Genomic DNA, 21762 nt, shown 5'->3' with positions numbered 1-21762 from the left:
TTTATATTTTTATTCAGAATTTTGTTCAGCATATAAAACCTATTCTTAAAAAAATGGATAAATCAAAGGAATAATTAATTGCTTTGCAAAGGGATTCTCCATTAACTAAAATAATATTTAATACTGGTTTCCTTCTATCAGTCAGTTTTTTCCAAGTTATTTGCTATAAGACATGGTTTTCAAAATTTCACTTTTTCTAAAAATTTATTTATTTGAGAGAGACAGCAAGCATGAGTGGGGGAGGGGCAGAGGGAGAGAATCTTCAAGCAGGCTCCCAGGTGAGCGTGGAGCCAGACATGTGGCTTGATCTCATGACCCTGAGAGACGACCTGAGCTGAAACCGAGAGTCAGGCACTTAACTGAGCCACCCAGGTGCCCCTCAAAATTTCACTTTAAAAACAACTCTGGAAAACCTATACACTACACAAAGTGGAAATGTGAAGATACATGTGAAGAAAAAAATTTGCAGAAATTATTCCATATAGGAAGTGCTAGGCCGGGAGTCTTGCATAGGTTGGCTTTATTTTCCTATTTTACTGATGTGAAAACTGGGGTTCAGAGGTAAAATGCCCATTCCATCTGGGGCTTACAGGTGATGAGGAAGCAGATGTGGTCTCATGACCATCAGACAAGGCAGTACTAGCACCACCTGTTAAGGGGCCTGGTTAAGGGGCTGGTTAAGCCCTGGTTAAGTCCTGGTTAAGGGGCTCCATGGGCATCTTCCTCTGCTTATGCAGACACAACTGACACACAACCTGGTCCCAACTTACATCCCAGAATCAATTTATTTTGAGTATTGTGTAGAGATTCTTTCTCATTTATCACATCAACGGAACTATAGATGGTAATTTCACCTTTGACCTCAATTCATTCTCCCATCTCTCTTTGAGTCATTAATAATTCCAGGGAGGACGCCCCTGGATCTGCAGCGAGGCCAACACCTGGCTGGTGTCCTCTCCAGCTCTTGATCCCAACCAGCAACTCTGTCGCCAATGGCACTGAGGACAGTAATCATTCATTTTTCATTTCCAGCTCCTCTAGATGAAAGACTAGCACAACCACTTCCAGGCTGTCCAAGTGCCACCATCTTGAATTCTCGCATCACAAACACCTTGTGCTCTATTCCTTCACCCTGGCCTGGACCGAAGTTTGTTACTGAAATGCTGTTCTCCCCAACACAGAGAAAACTTCTGCTACTCTCAACACATTACCCTACTTCATAAAAAGACTGAGACCCTCTCATGAACTTTCTCTCAGGGGCTTATGATCTGCTTCCCCATTTTGATGTAGTCTTGCTCTGCTATGCTCCACACTCACAAAAATATGTTTCTTGTAAAGACTACTAATCATTTGTGTCTATTTATCAGTATTTTAAAAAACCTCACAAGTTCCTGAAGGAAGATGCCTATGATTTAGTCATCTCTGTCTCAGCACACTTAGAATGAAGTGGGCCATGAGGTACATATTTTTGAAAGCATAATATAATCCACAAGTAATTTCTATTTTATATACATTATACATAGTGGTAGGGAAGAAATACACTGGTAATCGCAAATATGCTCCACTTTATTAAAACTTAATACTAAGTTAATTTTGAAATCGTTTCTTAATTACCCAAGAGCAAAGAGAAGAAGAAATGATCAAGAAACAGGTTTCACGATGAGAAGATGCTGGTTGGACTGTAAGTTTATGCAAGATAACCCACGATTAAATAATGAGCCCTGAGAGAATCAAAAGTTGCCTGTTTTTCTACCCCTTCTCACACCTTCATCTCTCACTTCCCATCCATCTTTTCCCCAACTTTGTTAGAATGTGTGCTGTCTTGTGTGTATATTTACTCGTTTTCTAACTCAAGAAATGCTTCTGAGCACCTACTGTGCACCAGGCACTGCCCTACTCTGACTTAACAATACAATATTTGACATTCTCTAATGAAAGAAAATTTCGTTTTGTGATTTAAATACAATCTATGTGGATATGGGTGAAAGAAATTAATTTTTCCAAGCAGGAATTTTGTGAGGATTAGATGAAAATTTGAGAATTAAATGATCATTTAATGGGCCCCCATTTTAGCCAGCTGGTATGTTATACACTCCACTCCACTCCAGATATATTACTTTTTAAATGGCTACCATCTACTCATCTTCAGATATATTAAAGGAAGAACTAAGTTGACTAGAGCAATTTCAGACCCAAAATGTCTTTTCTTCCTTGCTCCACAAGAGAAATTAGATTTGCAAGCATCCAGACCTCAGATCTATTTGCTCTTTAATAATTTAAGCACTGAAAGGTCAAGCAGCTCTTTTCCATTCCCCTTTATCAACGTCCAAGCGCTAATGAAAAATAGCTAAATCCTATCTGCTGCCCAATTGCCACACATTGCTGTCTTCCTGATGGAAATTAATGCATTATTGGCATCCAGGTCAATGGCACCTCAACAGAACTCTCTGACTGATACGTTTTTCATTGGTGCAAATGACATCATTTCACTAGTGAATTTCATAAAATCTGTCCAACCACAACGGCAATCTCAAAAAGTAGCTTTGAAAATCTTTCTCTCTGAATGGTTTTTCTAAAAAGATGATTAAAAAGAGCGAGATCTCGAGGATGGAAAAGCAAGCAGAAGTTTCTAGCTTAGTGAGCTGAATTAAAATTCTATTATCCTTTTCATGTATTACTCATGCTCCCTTTGTTTATTAAAGTTACAACGGCCCTATCCTGATTCCACCACTATCCCGGAATTTAAAGTAACATAAAATCTTCCAAGGCATTTGCAATATGAAGGCACAGTCCATCGTGCAGATGAGTCTGCCAAAAACGTGACATCACCATATCATAACTTTCCTACGGAATGAAATTTAAAGTTTAATTTATGCGAGGCTTTCCTACAACAAAACTCTTAAGACTTTTACAAGGAGAGTAAGAAATCTGCATTTATATAGACTAGCACATGAAGTATAACCTAGAAAGAACATCGGAACATCTCTCATGTACTCTGTTAAACCTGAAAGTTCAAATGTGATGAGATATTTTTGTTTTTTTCTAACTTTGAAGACATTGAGGGGAAGCCTGCTGCAGAGCTGAAATTGACTTTAAAAATTTGGTCTTAATTCATTTCAAGATTAAACCCTTAGGTGTAAGTCCATTTTTCTTATCCACTTATTCTATTTCTTATCAGCATAAAATATTGGAGGGTTATCCAACCGGATAGCAGAACAGGGGGTGAGGAGGAGGGGGGAGAGCAAGAGAAGTTAATGATCCATTTCATTGTTGCTTTTGCTAATCCTTTAAAGTCCGCACTTCTGATCATTTCAAGGACTTAGAATATTGTTCATTTCATGGTACCTAAGAGTGCCTTTTTAGCTTGATTTGCAATTTTTGGTAAAACCATCTATTCTATATGTATAAGAAAGAAATAAAGACTGGTATTTCTATCTTCCTGAAGATTATTTTTTTGGGGGGTAATAGAAAATGAAAGTATAAATTGGATGCAAAGCATGTAAAATAAATGTGTAATTAAAGTTTATTGCCATGCAACAACACAGAATTTATTTTCTTCCTATTCTTGGTTTGGTCCTTCCCTTTTCCTAAACCTGTCAGCACTTACTGGAATGACACCCTACTAATTCAAACAACATTGTACACTAAACTAAGCTTTAAAAATATTATCACCAGTTAACAATTAGGGGGATAAAAGGTCAGTTCAATATGTTCCATATGTTTATCATCACGACTAGGATTCTTCCTGTAACACCAGTGCTGAGAGTTGCTGACCTGACACAGTCCCGTTCATCAAGTCACTAAATGACGACTGGTAACTAGTTTTGCACAGATAGTGGGCACTGGGTAACACACCGCACAGCATAAATAGATCTGGGGGGTTGAATATTTAATGTTAGCAACTTTAATTTCTCTTTGTCCTGCTCTGTTCCAGATAAGATTGGCCATAAATTGCTTTGGAATATTTGTGGGACACCACAAATACATTTTATGTTCTCTCAGCCATAATTCATTACAAGGAGGTTGCCTAGCATCCGTAAGTTACTGGTGTTCTGTGTGTGTGTGTGTGTGCATGCGTGTGTGCACGCATATATGTGTGCATGTGTAAGCACGCCTGAGCGTGCAGTCCGATACTCTGCTGCTCTGGTAGTTAGTGATAAAATCTGATATAATAAAATATTAATTACAGCTGAACGGTTGGGTGAGAAATATGAAGTCAATTACAGTTCCATATTGTGAACAAAGGGCAGGAAGAAAAAAAAATCTTTTAGTTATGGAAGTTTGGTATAATAAAGGAACAACTAAAACATTAGACTCAGGCTGAGAAGCTCTGTAAAAGGCCACCTGTTATTAATCTTCACAACAGGCACCAAATTTCTAGTAAATTAGTCCTAGATGGAACCTCTTTAAGAATGATTTCTCCCCATTTTAAAAAATGAAGATATTTTCCTTTGCAGATTTTATTTCACTTAAGCTATTCATAATTTAATCATCACAATTTCATAACAAACATATGATTGTAAAAATTATAATTCAAGGTCAGCTACTATGTTTTTTTTTTAAGTAGCGTTAGTGATCTGAATAAAAATGGAAATCAAATACCATCAAAGCTGCACTAAATGTTCTCATTAGTGCATGTTTGTATTATATTCAATTCAGAATCTTCCAGTCCTAAGAGGAATAATACTGCAGGCTAGGGGAGCTGGAAAATAAATGCCACTACCCCAAAGGCAGGTGAACCAAAGGGGGGGTTGCCGTGGAGGGAACACTGAACTGGGAGTCACCATACCATAGATAACTCGGTCCAGCTTTGCCACTAAATCATGGACTGACCAGTAAAGCCCTTTCAAGATCTAATATCTTATCACTCCCGGCACAAGATCAGGTAAGTCTCTACATCAATACATGAGAAGATGATTATTTCATGCATGTGGCCTCCATCCTTCCTTTTTACAATATTTCTCAGGTTTTAAGCACTGTGACAGGCACAGGGGAAGAATGAGAGGAAGAATTAGGCACAAACTGACTCTGTCCTTGAGAAGACCAGCCTAAGGGTATAAGAAATAGGTTACTCAAACAAAGAACTTCTGTGACGGGGACCTGATTTGGGTTTGTACCAAGTGTAATGGAATGCAGGGAGGAGTGACGATGTTTACACCAACCTCTTACAGCATCTCTTCGTTGAGGATATCTGGGCTGGACCTAGTCCCCAAACATTACCACCAGTAACACCCAAAGACTGCTGTACTGCTTAGGCCCACCAGCTTTCTCCCCAAATTAAAAATAAAGGCATGACAACAAAAAAAGCTAATGTCTTCAGATTCCATATAAAGTCCCCATTCTTTCCAACCACTTGTGCTAACAAAACCCCACCAAAGTTCCAACAAGCTTTAACCTCAGACTCACTAATGACTGCTTGCAACAGCTTCCAAGAACCTGTGAGGACCCTTTATCAATAGTACAGAAGACTGAAGGTAATGCGCTGTGCCCTAGGTCGGACACCTCCCCAAGTCTTGCCCCAAAAGTTCCCTGAGTTACCTCAAGAGCAACCCCAAGAGTGTCAGGGTTTTCCTCACAATTTCCATACTGCCCAGCTCTTAGCAAAACTGTCTTAGAGAGCATGACAAGCAGGCTCCTTGTCTGGACCCCCATGGCCACCTGTGATGCCTGAGGTGAGGACCAAGAACCGAGCTGCCTCTGCTCTCTGGGGGCCAGTGGGAAAAGAAGCCAACAAACATGCAGTCCTGGTCTCCGTTCCACTCTATCTCTCTCCAAATTGCTGTCAGGCAAATTTGCAACTATTCTCTCTGCCTTGTATGATCAATTCTCAGGTTATGAGATCCATAGTTTCTCAATGTCAGTATTTCAATTGATATCCATGTTAATAATTAAGGTCAAATCAAAATACTACAGCTGTGTGTGTGTGTGTGTGTGCGTGTATGTTTAAGATTTTATTTATTTGTTTGACAGAAAGAGAGAGAGCAAGTGCACAAGCAGGGGGAGCAGCAGAAGGAGAGGGAAAAGCAGGCTCTCCGCTGAGCAGGGAGCCCAATGCGGGCCTCGATCCCAGGACCGTGAGATCATGACCTGAGCTGAAGGCAGAAGCTTAGCTGACTGAGCCATTCAGGTGCTCGTACAGCTGTGTTCTGTTGTATTTTGGGACTGGGGGTGTTTGGTGGTTGTAGAGTTTGGCCCTGAGAGCCATTTCCAGCTGTCCCTGTCCACCGGCAGCCTCTCTGCTCTATGGAAGGGCCAGCTGCCATCCCCTGAGCATGGCGGCTCTGCTTGCTGGTGCACCTGCTGCAGAGGCCCTGGTAATAAGACCGGAGCTCTGATCTAATACATAGAATCCTTCAGAGGAGATTATGTTGAAGAGAAGAAAATTTGAAAAATAGGGGAAGGAAAGCTATGCACTATATTTTCATGCACAAAAGCAAGTTTGAAATGGAGTTTGAGGGAAAGTTAAATTAAGTTTCATTGTATAAATGCTCAAATACATCTACTCTATTATTATTATCTTCCCCTGCCATTTTTAAAGCTTCTTTTCAAGGGTTCTTGAAGAACAAACTTAGTTTCCAAAATGAATTTTCAAAGAGATGACTGACATTGTCATCCTAGTAGCAACATTAATAAAAATGATCTTTGTTTCCTGACAGTAAAGGAATCCAGAGTATTATTTTTTAATACAATAAAATTCACCTAAAATCAGGTGGGGGAAGGATGGTGGTGGTGGTGGTAATAAGAGATTTAGCACCTTTTGTTAACACACACTGTTGCAATTCAGCTATAATAAGTAATAAAAAAAAACCAAGCCCAATATAGTAATATAAAATTGAAGTTTTATCATTTGATGACATTTTGGTCTTTGTGATTATGTGTATCCCAATGAAAAAAAGGAAAAAAAAATTAGGTTGGAAGTCAAATATTTAGAGCTTTTTTCCTTAAAGAATTTTAGCACCAGATAGAACCTTTCAAAAGGTTCAAGCACTGACAAAAGAAAATTTAGCCCCCAAATTTATGATGGTCCTGTAGTTCACATTTCTTTAAGAAATAAGAGGGAGCAATTAAAAAGCCACTAATAAGCATTTCAAAAGAACTGGTATCTTTTTTTCTTCATTCTCTGGAGACTATTAAGAATGGTGAAACGAGAAAGAACACACATATCAAAAACAAAAAAAGACTGATTAATTTGATTAAACAATCCAATACATAAAGCTAATTTGTTTAATACAAGTCCTTCAAGAACTCAAAGCTGTACTGCTAAACAATGAGGAAATTGTAATGGAAGGTGGGCTTCACCAAAATATTAAAAAAAAGTTGGTTTCAAAATAATAACAAAGAAAACAAGAAAAAAACCCTCCTAACCTCCAGGAAGTAACAGGGATAAACCCCAAAGATTCTAACGATCATAATCTAAAATTGAAGGTGTAGTTAACATCTTTTCTTAACACTAGAAGAGACAATGAAGAGAAGATATTAATTTGTGATGTGACCCATAACTGCAAAGGAAGGCAGAACCAGGCTGGTTCCCGAGAGAGTTTGCAGGGAAGAGGTCTGTGGGCTGAGGCGGGGAGAGGGACACTCTTGGGAGGGAGCACGTGCCTGACGTGCACTTGGCTTCGCTGGTCACGTGGGGCTGCGCACGGAGAGTTCACCTCCCCAGACCTTAGTACCTCCCGTGCACAAGGATGCTGGCTTCTGACGAGGATGTTTGCCCTTGATGGTTAGGAACCATTTCGTAAAGGACTGAGCACTGGCTGAGTGCATGATAGCTACTCAGTCCAGGTCACAATGATTATTCACTTTTTATTATCGTAATTATTATTCCTGTATGACAAACTGCTCAGATCATAACTGAAGCTCAGGAATATTATAGTAAGACCTAGAAAATTTCCCAAGTCATGCGCAGAAGAAAAGGGGCTGCCACATTATCTAGTTAATGTTACTGCCATCATAACAGGCCAGAATAGCAACATTAATAAATAAGAAAAGCTTTCCTACGTTGAGCAGATAACATCTGTGTTAGATACTATCCCGAGTGCTTTGCTGACTGTTACTAATTCTCTCAGCTGTCCTCTCAGGTAGATGATTATTCATATCTGACTGATGAGGGAAACAGGACTCAAAAAAGTTACATGCCTTGCCCAAGGTTACAGTGCAAACACGTACCGGGATTTAAACCCAGGGCCATCAGACTGGGCGTGGTAGTTGGGGGCACTGTTTGTGATTCTGAATACCTTTGTGCCTTTCTTCCCAGGAAAGAGCTGTTACCTGTAACTACTTCAACCAATAGTGGTTGACAGAACACAAGGTCTTCTGAAACTTTGATGGTTTTATGGAATGAATGTACCATATTAATACCACACACACAGTTCTTACAACTTCCATAAAATTAATGTCAAAACATGTGTTACCTTTAGAACATAGAGCCTATTTAGTTATTATTTTTTTTAAGATTTTGAGAGAGAAAGAGAGAGTGTGTGAGGAGGGGGAGGGGCAGAGGGAAAGGGAGAGAGAATCTCAAGCAGACTCCACACTGAGCGCGGCGGCTTGATCTTCAACCCTGAGACCATGACCTGAGCCGAAACCACGAGCTGGAGGCTTAACTGACTGAGCCATCCACGCACCCCTAGAACATAGATCCTATTTAAGTGATAATCACAGCACACGGGGCATAAATGTTAAAGGACAGTGATGATTAGAAATCTGAAGTTTATTATCAAAAGCAGGGAATAAAGGAATCCAGACTAAACAGCAATGTGGCCAACATGCTTTGTTAAGCAGATCCTGGTATAATTTTACCCCTTTGGAGCACTTCAGTTTACAAAGAACTTTCGCCTGAATTATTCTTCATGACAAGGCTATGAGACAGGTGGAATGTGTACTGGCCTCCAGTTTTAGAACTGAAGAAAGGCCCAAAGTTCACAGAATAGCCCAAGGTCACAAACGGAAAGCTTCTGGTCCATGCCGAGTGTTCTTTAATTAGATGAAGTCCTAGAATGATTTACATTAGAGACATCAGATTCCACTCACTCTAAGTAAAACTTTAGTCATTTGGAGAAAACTCAGAGTGTACCATGGAAGCACCTGCCAGCCTCCTCCCACCCGATAGCCCCTGTGTTTGGTGGGGGTCATGGCATCGAAGCACCCACCCAGGTACCTGTTAGCTTTCTGCCAGGAAGCCTCATGCGTCAATTTTCCTTCCTCTATGGCCCTGCCCTGGTGATTGATCTAATGTGCAAATGCAATCATATCTCTGCCCCATTAAAAATTCTACAGTCCCATCATTTGTGTGTGTTGGGGGTGGTGGGTAAGCAGAGGAGGGAAGAAGAAAGAAGATTCCAGGCTAAGAACACATCAACTGCAATCTGGCATATTCCCAGTGCTGAGCACATATTTACATCTTTTTAGGATGGCCTGAAGGGGAGGCTGACCCAGGAAGTGACTGAACGATAGAGACTGTCCACATTAAACACAGTCTGGATACATCCTGAGGGTAATGGCGAAACCCTGATGGATTACGAAGCAGGAGAGTGAACTATCCCTGCAGCCATGCTGTGCAGTGGGGACTGGAGAGCTGAGAAAGGCAAAGTATGAACTAAGGCAGTGATGGGAGAATGGAAGTAAAGGAGAAAAGGGGGGCGGTCAGTGATCTCGAGAGGTGAGAAGCACGATGGCTTCCAAAGGAGTTAGTACAGACGTGCACGATTATAGGGAGTCTGAATTTGGAGTTATGGCTTATTTGAAGTAGCTTTTCTGAATTTCTCTTCTAATTAAAAAAAATAAATTGATTCAAGGGTAAAGGCAGGATATTCTTTCATGCTTCTGTACTATATGGATGGGACATGGTATTTAACTTTTATTTAAGGATGAAACTATAAATTTAAAATCCTTCTTGTTCCCAATATGTCCAGCTAGTTAATAGGAGATTTCAGTCCTTCGGCTTCTTATCTATAGAAGTTTCAGTGATAATTACTTTTGCTCACAAGAAAAAGATGAAGTTCAATTCAATAAACATATATTGCACACTTAATTAGGTTTGAGGTACTGAATGATATTCAGGAACTAAATTATGAAAATCATTTAGTGATCCTTTTGCAGTTCCTATTACATTTACATGCATTTCACATAATGATTAGCCAAGGAAAATGCTCACTTTCAGCATTAAATGCATAAATCTAATTAATACTCCTGAGTGCTGGTCAAACCTCATTTACTATGTGTGTTTTTAATTGTATTTACTAAGATGGCCCCTGTTTACATCTCTTTACTTTCTCTTCTCCCAGGCTTTTCTCCAGGTTGTTACTCTCTTGGGCGGCCCTATTCCTACGTCCAGTCCCTCACTGGCTACCTCCTACTTCTCTTTCGCATTTCTGCCTAACCAGCGTATTCTGATCCCTGGTTGAGATTTCATTCTCTGTTAGACGCTCTTGGAGGACTCTGGACTTTTCTCTCCAGCTCGATCACCATCTTAGCACAGTGACTTGAACATTAAAGTGCTCAGTGGATATGAATAACAGCCAAACGTCAACTGTGAAATTTTCCATAATTTTGCAATGTGACAAAGGGCAAGAATTGTAACTAGATACTAATAATTGCAGAGAGCTCTTAGGGCTTCTCACTGAGCAGAAAACACTTCCAGAAAAACTGGTCAGGAAAACACTAACGGGTTAAAGTAGAGAAGTGGAATACTGGGACACAGAGAACCACACAAAAGCGATGTGGTGATACGGAAAAACTCCCAGCGCTCCCGATGGTTCTGCTACCAAACAGGCTGACAAAGTGAGGATTCGTTAGGTAGCTGAAAACCAAATACAGGTGACCATCAAGCATCAGACAATAATATGCATAATGAAATCATTTTTAATGAAACAGAAGGCAGGTCAGAATTTTTGTGTGCTTTGGTGTTCCCGCCATCAACAATTACATTGAATGTATTTACATGTACTGGTGGACGAAATGTTCTGCTGAAGAGGATGATGGAAAACCACACTCATGATATGGCTACTCCCCCACAACAGGATCAAAAGTGCTGTCACAACCGGAAAGTGGTCACACCCTCTCTGGGCTGCTCCTCAGCTCTGAAAGCCTGTGGCCCTAAGCAGCGCATTGGGTTGGCTTGCCCTCTCTGCCCCACACGTGACTCGATCAGCCTCTTAGAACTTGGGATCTTTTCTCTCACATATATGTGATTTTAGCACTTTAAAAAAGTAAAAGCGAGACATCTATAGTCAAATCAATTAGTCTTTGTCAAACTTTCCAAGATCTTCGCTCCCAAAGGCTATCAGTCTTAGCTCAGAACACCTCTAGAAATTCATCCCTTATATTCCCTGGAATCAATAACCGTGATTAGGAAGAACTAGCAGCCCCTGAGAGCAAAGGGCATAGCGGCTTTGAGATTCACAACTGAGGCGACGCAGTGTTCAGTTCAAGGCATTTGCAGCCTTCTGGTGTTCTGGGTTTCCAACTAAGACCACTTGTAAATTATTCCACTGTTAACATTTACAGATGGTCCAGATAGAGGGGGAAAGCAGCATGTAACTTTCTCTACCGTCAGTGGAAAATGAGATCAACCTGTATGCCTACCTCCGTCACCCTGCTGGATGGCGTCTAGGCGGCTGGTCAGTCTGGGTCGGGGAATGCACAGCACTACCTCCTCTCACCTCTAGGGAGACAGTCATGCATAACTTTTGGCCTCTGCTGTACATGATACTCAAAGGCTTTCACGTAACCTGAAGTTCCAATCTCAAGCACCTAGTTTTTCCAAGAGAAGTATGAATTCCTTTGGGCACAGCAGAAATAAGATATAGTACGATCAAACGCTTGGGTCTTCCCTGGCCCTAGCCAAGGTCTAGCCACAACCATCCACAAGGCATACTAGTGCTCAGAGAAGCCTCTGCACTCTGGCTTTCAGTGGGGAAAGCCACCACTGTGTCCATGCAGCAGGCATTGCATACACAGCCCAGCACAAATTATAATCATCACAAAAGCAGCGAGCACAGGTTCAATGCAAAGGGGTTAGGGTGATGTAGTAAAAGGAGGGTAGAAAGAAGCAAAAAGAGAAAGATCCAGGAGCTTCTCAGCCAAGGAGGGGGACTAATAATGCCATGTTTCTAGTGCTTAGGAAAACTGAGATTTAAAAATATTCATACAATGAGTAATTTCCAATAAATGACTAGAGAGTCATTGCTAAGATCGGCTTTCAGTTCCTAGCGTTCTAGTGTCTACTTTAACAATAAACAGTTCATATCACCAGTTGCTTTGGTTAATCAATACATTTTTCCCTCTAAAAAGGACTAAATGGTTCTGATTTCTTTAAATCCTGTCTCTAATAAAAATTAGCATGTGACACCTACAAGATCCTTTCCTTTCATGCCTAAAGGTTAACAAGGTCCTAACTGGGCCCAGTGAAAAGGAACAGTGGAAGGGCTCAGTGCATCCACCAGCCACACTTCCTCTTAAGCTCTCCCTGGCTAAGCCATACCCCACAGCAGGGCTGATCTCCCTCACATTTTTTTCCTTGCCTAAAGCTCCTGAATGACTACTCACAGCCCAAAGGCTACATCTCCACTCCTTGGCATGGAGCATAAGGCTGCCCAATCTAGCCCCGATCTGCCTTGTGGCTTCCTGCCCCACCCCCAACTCCCATTCTGCCCACTCTAATTGTAACACACTTCTCATTCCCAGATCAGGCCAACTTCCTCAGTCCTCCCTGCCCTTTTGGAACTCATCTGTCTCACTCATTATTTATTCCCTGCCACACACTTAACCTCCTTTGCAAATACCTCCCCTGACATACATCTCTTGGACAATATCCATCTGCAAGATTCAGTTGCTTGGCTTCAGAGCTGCTTCTCTGAAGTCTTACCTGACCTTCCTGTGTACAACCCCCTCCCCTTGGGCTCTCTGTGCCCGTCCTCATCCCTGCAGTAGGGGACCAGATGACATGCTGGTCGCTCCCATCTCGACTGCTAATCCATGAAGAGAGCCCCTAACAGGCTCCTCTGTGCTCCCAGTACTCAGCGCAGTGCCTGAAACCTAGTGAGTACTTAATAACTATAATCCTAACAACTCCCTGAGATAAGGTGATATTACCTTGCTCTGCAAAGATGAGGGACCCGAGGCTTAGAGCTGTAAAGATACGGGCAATAGTCACATAGCTGGTCATTGAGAGAGCTGGGATTTGAAACTAGGTTTATTTAACGTCGGAGTATGTCCTTTCCCTATATCCTGGGGCTCATTTGAAAAGTTAGGTCCACAATTTATGTGATCCATAAAACAGAATATTTATTTGAATATTACTCTTTCTTCCTCAGAATATGCCAAGGGAGGAAAGAGCGATTCTGCCTGCCCGCCTAAAAGGCGATGCATGACACCTGACATTATCTTGTGTCTCACGTCACAGTGGTTTCGATTATTGACAGATTCAGCAGTTTCTAATTTAGAGCAAAGCACTGTTTAGATATGGAAATTTTACATTGCCTTACAACAGGTTAATTTAAAATTATATTACTTTAAATTTATACTACAGGATCTCTGGATCTTGAGGTAAACTCTGCATTGTGAGGTTTTGCACGATAGTTTTTCCTTTCTCAGGACAATATTGTCATTCTAACAAGAAAATAAAATAAAGTCATAAACTTTTGGGGAAAAAGTAAAAAAAGTATTTGCAAATCACTATTTTACTGGTTCCTCTGACCCAACATCAAATTCTTGGACAAAACTGTTCTGATTAAAAAGATAATTTTTAGAATCTAGGGAATAAGTTTTAACATAATCACAATGATTAAATGACCATAAAATGGTACTTGAATCACAAGTGTACATACAGATTTTTTTAAGAAATGGGAAGAATCAGATTCTTCAGCAGTGAATAGAACATTAGACTTCACTGAGCTGAGTTCTGTGTCTCACTGACTCCCCACTGGTGTCAGATTATGAATTTCACTTTCAGAATGGTTATAAGCAGAAGATGGGTTTCCTTTTGTTCTATGGTTAAGTTTATTCAGTAGAGATGGCCATAACCAAAATTAGCTAATGATTCAGGAGACAACAGGGAAACATCTAACCTTTTTAAAGAACTGTACTACAGAATTCGGGGCAGGGAAGGGTTCATTACCTATTTATAATATCAATTCCTGAAAAACTTGCAAATGCAGAAATAAATAGGCAGCCAGATGTAATAAAATTTCAAAATGTAGTAGAGATGCCAGAATTTATTAGAATGCTATTACGTATGATTTTATTGATAGAGACACTTATTAAATCCTTAATTTATTTTTCACACAAAACTAGGACTTTTTTGTGATATCAGATTTATTTTATTATTTTTTTTCCAAAATTGATTTTTTAAAATTTTTCTTTAGTTTAAAGCATTTTATTTTATTTTTTTATATAATAATTTTTTATTATATTATGTTAGTCACCATACAGTACATCCCTAGTTTTTGATGTAAAGTTCCATGATTCATTATTTGTGTATAACACCCAGTGTACCATGCAATACGTGCCCTCCTTAATAACCATCACCAGCCCATCCCATTCCCCCATCCCCTCCCCTCTGACGCCCTCAGTTTGTTTCCCAGAGTCCATAGTCTCTCATGGTTCATTCCCCCTTCTATTTACCCCATTAGGTTAAAAAAAAAAAATGAGACAAGGAACAGTGAGAGGGACCAGAGTTAGCCCTATGAAAAACAACACAAACCACCTACTGACATGGTTTGAAAGGCTGCCCTAAGAAGAAACACTTATACAGCAGTTAGTAGGTATGAAGTACAGTGTGGAGTGATTTAAAAAAAACAAACAAACTACCTCTTTTAACCCTCACAAGAACCTCATAATGTTGATTTGCATATAGGCTCCTTGCATGAAGCAGAAGAGAACAGGATGTCCAAGCCGGTGGTGTTCACGGAGTGAAAATGCCTTTCCTTGGATTTACTGATGGTAGACAATGAAATGCATTGCCACTGCCTTAAAAGAACTTTTAAAAAATTAATATCTGGTCCATACTTCCTAATATAAAACTTCCTAAACCATAATTAATTATATGTCAACAAGTGTAATTTCTCCAGGAAACTTCTTAAAACAAAATGCATGATTACCTCCTATCATTCATTAATAATAATGATCTCTTTCCTTGCTTTTACTGTTAAAAGATCTGTTTCACTGTCCCATCTGAGGTGGCAGTTTTCACAGACTCCCTGACATTCTCCTGCTGAATCCCTTTAATAAAAAACTTCTGTGTGATAACCAGCTGGGAACATGATTGTGAGCTGATGCCCCCGAAAGAACAAATCCCGTTTTCCATACAGCTCCAGGATCAAATCAAACATGTTTAGGAAGTATAACAAATATTCTTAAGATAAATACAATTGCTTTACTGACTATTCATCCTCCATGGCATGAAAGCCTGTCCTTCACCTTGGTCTAAGAACACAGCATAGAATTTTCAAAGGACAAAAAGCTCAGTTATGAGAAAAAAATAGCATCCTTTAATACATTTTTAATTTTCTATCTGATTTGTTACAAAAGATTTGTTAAGTAGTTTGGGTAAATCAGGACATACTAGAAGTGAACAATGAGGCTTTAAGGCCCGTACACTTTTTGCTGGCTACCTGCTTAAGGCAAAGCAGCATCAGGGGAAAGTGACAAAGAGGAGTAAATGAAAACATCACACATTTGTCAAGTCTACCATGGTAATGAATTCAAGGTGAAATCTATTTAATAAAAACCTGAAAATATTACATAAAAATAAATAAATTCTTCTTTTATACATGAAACTGAAGTTTTTATATGGTACAAGTCTTTTTTTTTTAAATCAAAAGTGTTTTGGATGAATAAAACATTTATGCCTGCCTCTTACTAACAGAAAATATTCCCTGTCTCCTTTGAAATCTTACCTAGCAGGACACGCGCTTTAAAAAAAATAAGGCAAAGTATTTCTTCCACCCCTTCCTTATGGCCTCATCTCTTCCCCATTCATAATGTAGTGAAGTTCCTATTTGCTTTAAAATTGCAGCCCTGATTCTCAGCAACTGTAACAATTTGCAAATAACTGCTGAGGAAGTGTTCATTGCGAAGACAACCATAGTATAAGAAGTTACCAATGACAGTAAAAGCAGAGCATTAAAATAATTAGGACTACCCTTGTTAGAAGAACAAGGTGGCTGCCATCCATTAAAAGTGTACTCGCACGTTTAGGCATCAGCTTGAATGTTTTGGTTGCTGCTGTGATTGTTGCCCACCTCCCATCCCCATGGACAGGCAACTTATTATATGTTTTCCCCACTCAGTAGTTTCTCCTGAATGAATGAATCAAAGAATGAGTACTTAAAATGGTAATTTTCTAACATTTCGCTGAAATGAATATCAGCATGTTTAATTAACATATTCAAGCACTGAGTTTTAATTAAGAAGACATATAGCTCCAAAACATTTATGAATAAACTGAAACAACAATGCCTAAAGAACAAAAATGAGAGTCATTTGAAAACACCATCACCTAGGGTGCAACAACCTGACGGAGCCTCATGCTGTAGACCACGAGAACGTGTAAGACATCATTAATGAGAGACACTGCTCACGGAGTGTGCATCACAAGAGTAAAACCACGGAGCGAATTTTTGTTAGTGCAAGAAAAGCACGTGGTTTGTGTAAAACTCATTCTTTATTTAGAGCTGCTATTTTACTGGCAAATTACAAGGATTTTCTCTGTTGGCTTGTGTCTGTGTGTAATGAACAGTAGAGAGAAGAGAGAGAAATGAGGGGACTCTAAATGAGTAAAAGAAAATTAAGCTTTCCCCTGTCTTATTAAAGAAAAAAAATTGAATCCATGAACAGACATTAAAATTCTGTCCTAGGTGCTAGTTTACTAGCTAGAATGATGGAATTTGTGTTCTTCTTGGCCATCTCAGGATTTAAATAATTTTATGTGACAGAGCTGATGTGTTGATCAATAAAAAGACAGCAATTGTTTACGCTGAGAGTTTAGTACAACTTTAAGAATCCGCATTAAGCAAGCTGAGTGTTCGTAATGGACTCAATGCAGAACCACCTTACTTAGTGAAGAGCATAAATGAAGTGGGACTGAATTTTTAACACCAATGATTATGGATTAAAGAAAAATCAAATCAATTGAAAGAATTGGCTTTGGAAATCACACAATGACAGTATTTTTGAGCATATAATACCGTGCAACATCCAGGAAAGCAAACAGATGTTCGCTTCCATTTCCCTCCTTCTTCAAGTATTTATCTTATCATTTGGGAAAAGCCTTCTTGTATTGCAGTTTGATTACATGTGCATTTTGCAAATTTCCAGATGTGTTCAAATGTTTTAATCTACATTATGGCTTTATATTTTAGGTCCCCATGATTCCCTAATCAGAGTTCTTATTTCTCTAAACATTAAATGAAATTGAAAATTTTCATATACCTCATTTAGTTTGAGAGTATTATGGACATTTTTTCCAAACTAGTCTTTCTAGATATATTGGTCTTGCATCTACTCAATAGATAATCAGTCCCATTATGTTGTGCTGTAATACCAAAACCCTTGAAAAGAACATTCACTTTTCTGTAAAAAAAAAAAAAAAACCACAAAAAACCAAAACTAAAACTAAAAACCAAAAAAAACCCCCAAACCCAACAACAACAAAAAACACAACTTTTTAACAGGTGGGGTCAAGACAATTTCCATTCGCAAATGTGTGCCGATAATATTTACCCATTTAAGATAAGTATCCTTCCAGTTAAGGTGATATCTGTAGTGGGTTTGCCTGTAATGCTTCTGAATAGTGTCCCATAAGAACTGATCTTGATTTTCGAGTAGATTTAGATGATGAGCATGGATAGTACATTTATGAATTTCAAGATGCTAATATTGCAGAAGAAGGTATAAGAAAGACAATGAAAAGCAATCTTGGAAAATTCAAGGAATGTTCAGCCAATAACAAGACGATATTTAATCAAAGCGGAGCGATGGTGAGCATGGAAATAAGGCATCATGATAGTTGTGAAGGACGGCGCGCTAACATAAACTGAAATGTTTGAGTTGGAGACCGGCCTTCAAGAAATGATGTGAAACGTGGTGAAGCTGTGTATTTTGAACACTCTGACAAGCATCTGAATGTGTATTTTTTAAGAATAAAAAGCCTGAGGATATCTACAATTAACTACCTGGTAAGGCTTCAGTTTCCAAAAACAACAAGAAAGGTATAAAAGAAAGCAACAGCATAATACCTTAGAAAGGCATGTTTAAGAAAATATGAATAGTAGTTTGGAATGCAAGAGGCACTTTAAAAAAGTAAGGAAAGGAGAACTGGGGAGGGGGCTGGTATAGATGGCGCAAAGGAATATTATTTGAAAACTCAGACTTGGAAAGATCTATACAGAGACGTGCATGAAAATCCGACTGGAAGTGTTTGAAGGAAAGAGGCGGTGAGAGCAGAAAATGAAAAGGAGTTCATGTGAGAACAGAGTAGAATAGGGAGTAACTGGCTGTTTTGGAGAAATGGTTAGGATTTCAGATCCCTTCCGTTTGGAGGCCTTGACGGTGAGTTGGCCTGTATGCTTTCATTTTTTCGTGATGCTCCTGCGGGAGGACACGGACTTCCGTCCTAACAGCCCACACTGCGGAGTCCAGGCAACTCTTAAATTGGTCACACGAAAATGATGCTTCCAAGGCCATGGTCAGAGCATCAGTTTTCATTTAATGATACTTCAACTTTCTGGAGTGATAAAAGTCTGCCCCATGGTCACAGATACACTCGGATCCTGACCAGTCATTTAATGAGTGTGTGTCCTAGGTCATCTGGATTAGGGCAACCTTGTGGCCCTGCACACATGTCAATGCAAAGGGCCTAGGTAGTGTCAGTGGCTACATTTTTCTAGCAGTAATACTATCTTAAATTTGGAATAGAGCTTTGGCATATTTCATAGTGTTCCCACAGACTGCGCTGATGAATGGCAGTCTTAAATCCCTGGCATGAAAATCCCTTCCTACTATGTCAAGTCAACAGAGTGAACTAGAAATTGTCTCATAAATTTTTCTAGATTTTTCAAATAAAAATTTCTGTGATCCCACCCTAAGCAGACTTTACTATCAACGAATGCTGTTCTGTTTTTACTGCTAACTCTGTGAAATGAAGCTTGTACATATCTTATCATGTAGAAAGAAGTCCAACTGATTGTTCTATGATCCCATATTGAAAACATGATCACATAAAGCCAGGTTTGAAAAGGTTAATAAAATAAAATTCTACACAAGGAGTATGGAAACAAACCCTATATAGCCTTAAATGGGAATGTTAAATGTTTCTTTGGGGTACGCTATTCAAAATAATTGGTTATTTTGAAGGGAATCTATTCTGATAGCACAGAATGTCTAAATCCCTCTGAAACAAGTAGAAATTTCATTTATATAGATTAATGAGCTTATGACAAGTTCATACTCAAGAGTTATTCAGGCATTCTTTTGCTCCTTCCTAGGAAGAATAAATTTATTTTATTCATTCACTGTAAAAGTTACACTTTGTAATTTCTTAGCTATATAAATCATTATGGAATGAGAAATGGGGCCTACATGTTGGTGATAAACTTAAATATGTTAGAATAAAGACTTCACAATGCTCTTTCCAATCATCTGTTTCTTTTAAAAAAAATAAATATATACCACATATTCAACAGAGAAATTAGCCAATTTCCCAAAAGTTAACTGACTTAAAACCCCAGGTAAACAAACAAGCAAAAAACCAAAGGTCCTTTTAAAGAACAGAGCTCAGGATAAAAATGCCATCTGCCCTTGGGTAACTAAACTTCAGCAAGCAATTACTTTTTAGAACTAAAGCCACCTCTCAACAGACTAAGGCTTTTGTTCCTTATCTTCAAAGAACAACCCACTTGCATCAGAATCAAACTCTGTACATAATACTTGATCACCTCACATCAAAGCACTTTCCCTTTCCTGAGTCAGTTCTTTTAATTAGAGCTAATAAAGATACGGGTTTACATGCTGACTGATGTTTGTAGCGGATCCCTAGAAAACACAGTCAAGAAATTCATCCGTTTGATGTTAGTGTCTATCTCTCTGGAGCCAGCCCAGACCTCCTCTGCTCAGTACCTGACAGGTGCGCCTCGGCTGTGTGCTGGTTTCAGCATGACCGTCACCGTATTGTCCGTTTGATTCAAAGGGGTCTCAAGCTCATAAGCCGGCATGGAAGGTGCTGGGGGAAAAAACGTGTGAGATGGGAAACTCATTATTTCTGGTCGATCTTTTCAGTTTTCCTCCTAGTTGTGTTGCAAAGAACATTAAGAACACGGTGCACTTACACTGCAGCTATGAAGCCACCATGGGCAGCCTCCATTTACATACCCTACACGGAATATCAGGACCCGCTGCTAAAACCAGTATATGTCGACGTCTTTGATCTTTACATTGGGAGAGAGTATGAGGGGGCTTGTGAGATGTTAGTCACATTCTGTCTCTTGATCTGCATCCTTGCTAAGTGGCTGTAGCTTAGCTTGAGAACATACATCAAGCTGGGTACTTATAATTTGTGTACTTATCGGTAGGTATGCTTTTGTTGAAAAATAACTTTAAATGCATATTGAAGAAATCATCACTAGGATCATGAAACTGAACATTCTAGCTCTCCCAGCAAAGTCAAGATGCAAGACTCTGTGTGTGCCACAGATCCATCCAGGGACCTGAAGAAAACTGTAGAAGCCAGAGAGGCTTGTTGAGATTAGTGACCACTAAGTGGGCTCCTGGGAGAGCAGGAAGGTGGAAAAGATATGGGAACTGGAGTAAGGAAGGCTTGGGTTTGACTTTCTGTTGCTTTGTTTTAATCAGCAAAAGAGCTTAGGCCCATGAATTATCTCTGGACCTTCAGTTTACTCTTCTTTCAAAATAGGAGAAATTACCCTCTAGAGTTATTATGGGAACTCAAAGAGATAATCAAGACAGCCAGGCAAATATAATTCTACAAATGTTAGTTCTTTTCCTCCACCTCTAGCGAATCCTATTTCCAAGTCCATTTCCTGGCATTCTTTGTTTTCTGGATTGTTCAGTCTTATCATGAGAAGATAATGATATTTGTTATTTTGTCATCACCATGGACTACAGAGATGACTTCATGAAGCTGCGATGTGGGTGGGCACACGGTCTTTTTAAGACCCACAGGTGCAGGTGCCTGATGAGAACGCTAGTGATCATTTTTTTTTACAAGTATAGTTTTTTAAATCTCTTACATATAAAAAGCTTTTATGTAAAAGACATGGGTTATATCTCATTTCCATTTATTGGATTTTCTCAGCATTAAAAATTAACTCCAATTCTATTAAAAATTAACTCCGATTCATAACACAGAATTACATTTTGTATAGAGAATAGTTCTTTATCTGAGGTCCATGAAAGTAGAAAATTGGGGCCCATAAACTGTAATTTTCTTTGAACTATAAAAATCAAATAGTTATTCTTGATGAGTCTGTGCAGGCTAACTAAAATGTCAACTGCCTTTGTTTTGGATAGAACTGTATGAACTTGGTGAGCTAACAGTGGTCAGACTCACATCAACCAGAATTTTTAGATAACAGAAATGGTAAAAATGAATTATTTTTTCTAAAAGAACATTCTCTTTAAGGTAATACTCCTTGAAATATGGTTTCCATAGGGGAAAATTACCAAAACAAAGGAGGCTTGGAGATACACATATTGGCACACATTTCCGCTTCAGTCTCCATCCTAAGTTCAAGCACCAGATTA

The 21762-nt window shown here is 39.2% G+C and overlaps 1 protein-coding gene across 4 annotated transcripts in view; it reads right to left on the bottom strand.

The window, feature by feature from the left end:
* PTPRM (protein tyrosine phosphatase receptor type M) overlaps nucleotides 1–21762 on the bottom strand; it is a 745411-nt gene that overhangs the window by 255366 nt on the left and 468283 nt on the right. For all 4 annotated transcript variants that reach the window (XM_087869969.1, XM_087869970.1, XM_045781827.2 and 1 more), the window contains one exon: nucleotides 20119–20221. In XM_087869969.1, the coding sequence (XP_087726095.1) occupies nucleotides 20119–20221 (103 nt within the window). The remainder of the gene's footprint in view (nucleotides 1–20118; nucleotides 20222–21762) is intronic.

The sequence above is a fragment of the Ursus americanus genome, chromosome 19, assembly GCF_024610735.1.
Source record: "Ursus americanus isolate L20-20 chromosome 19, mUrsAme1.1.p, whole genome shotgun sequence".
Taxonomy (NCBI): Eukaryota; Metazoa; Chordata; class Mammalia; order Carnivora; family Ursidae; genus Ursus; species Ursus americanus.
Note: the sequence above shows the minus strand (reverse complement) of the source record. Positions and strands in the feature narration are given on the sequence as shown.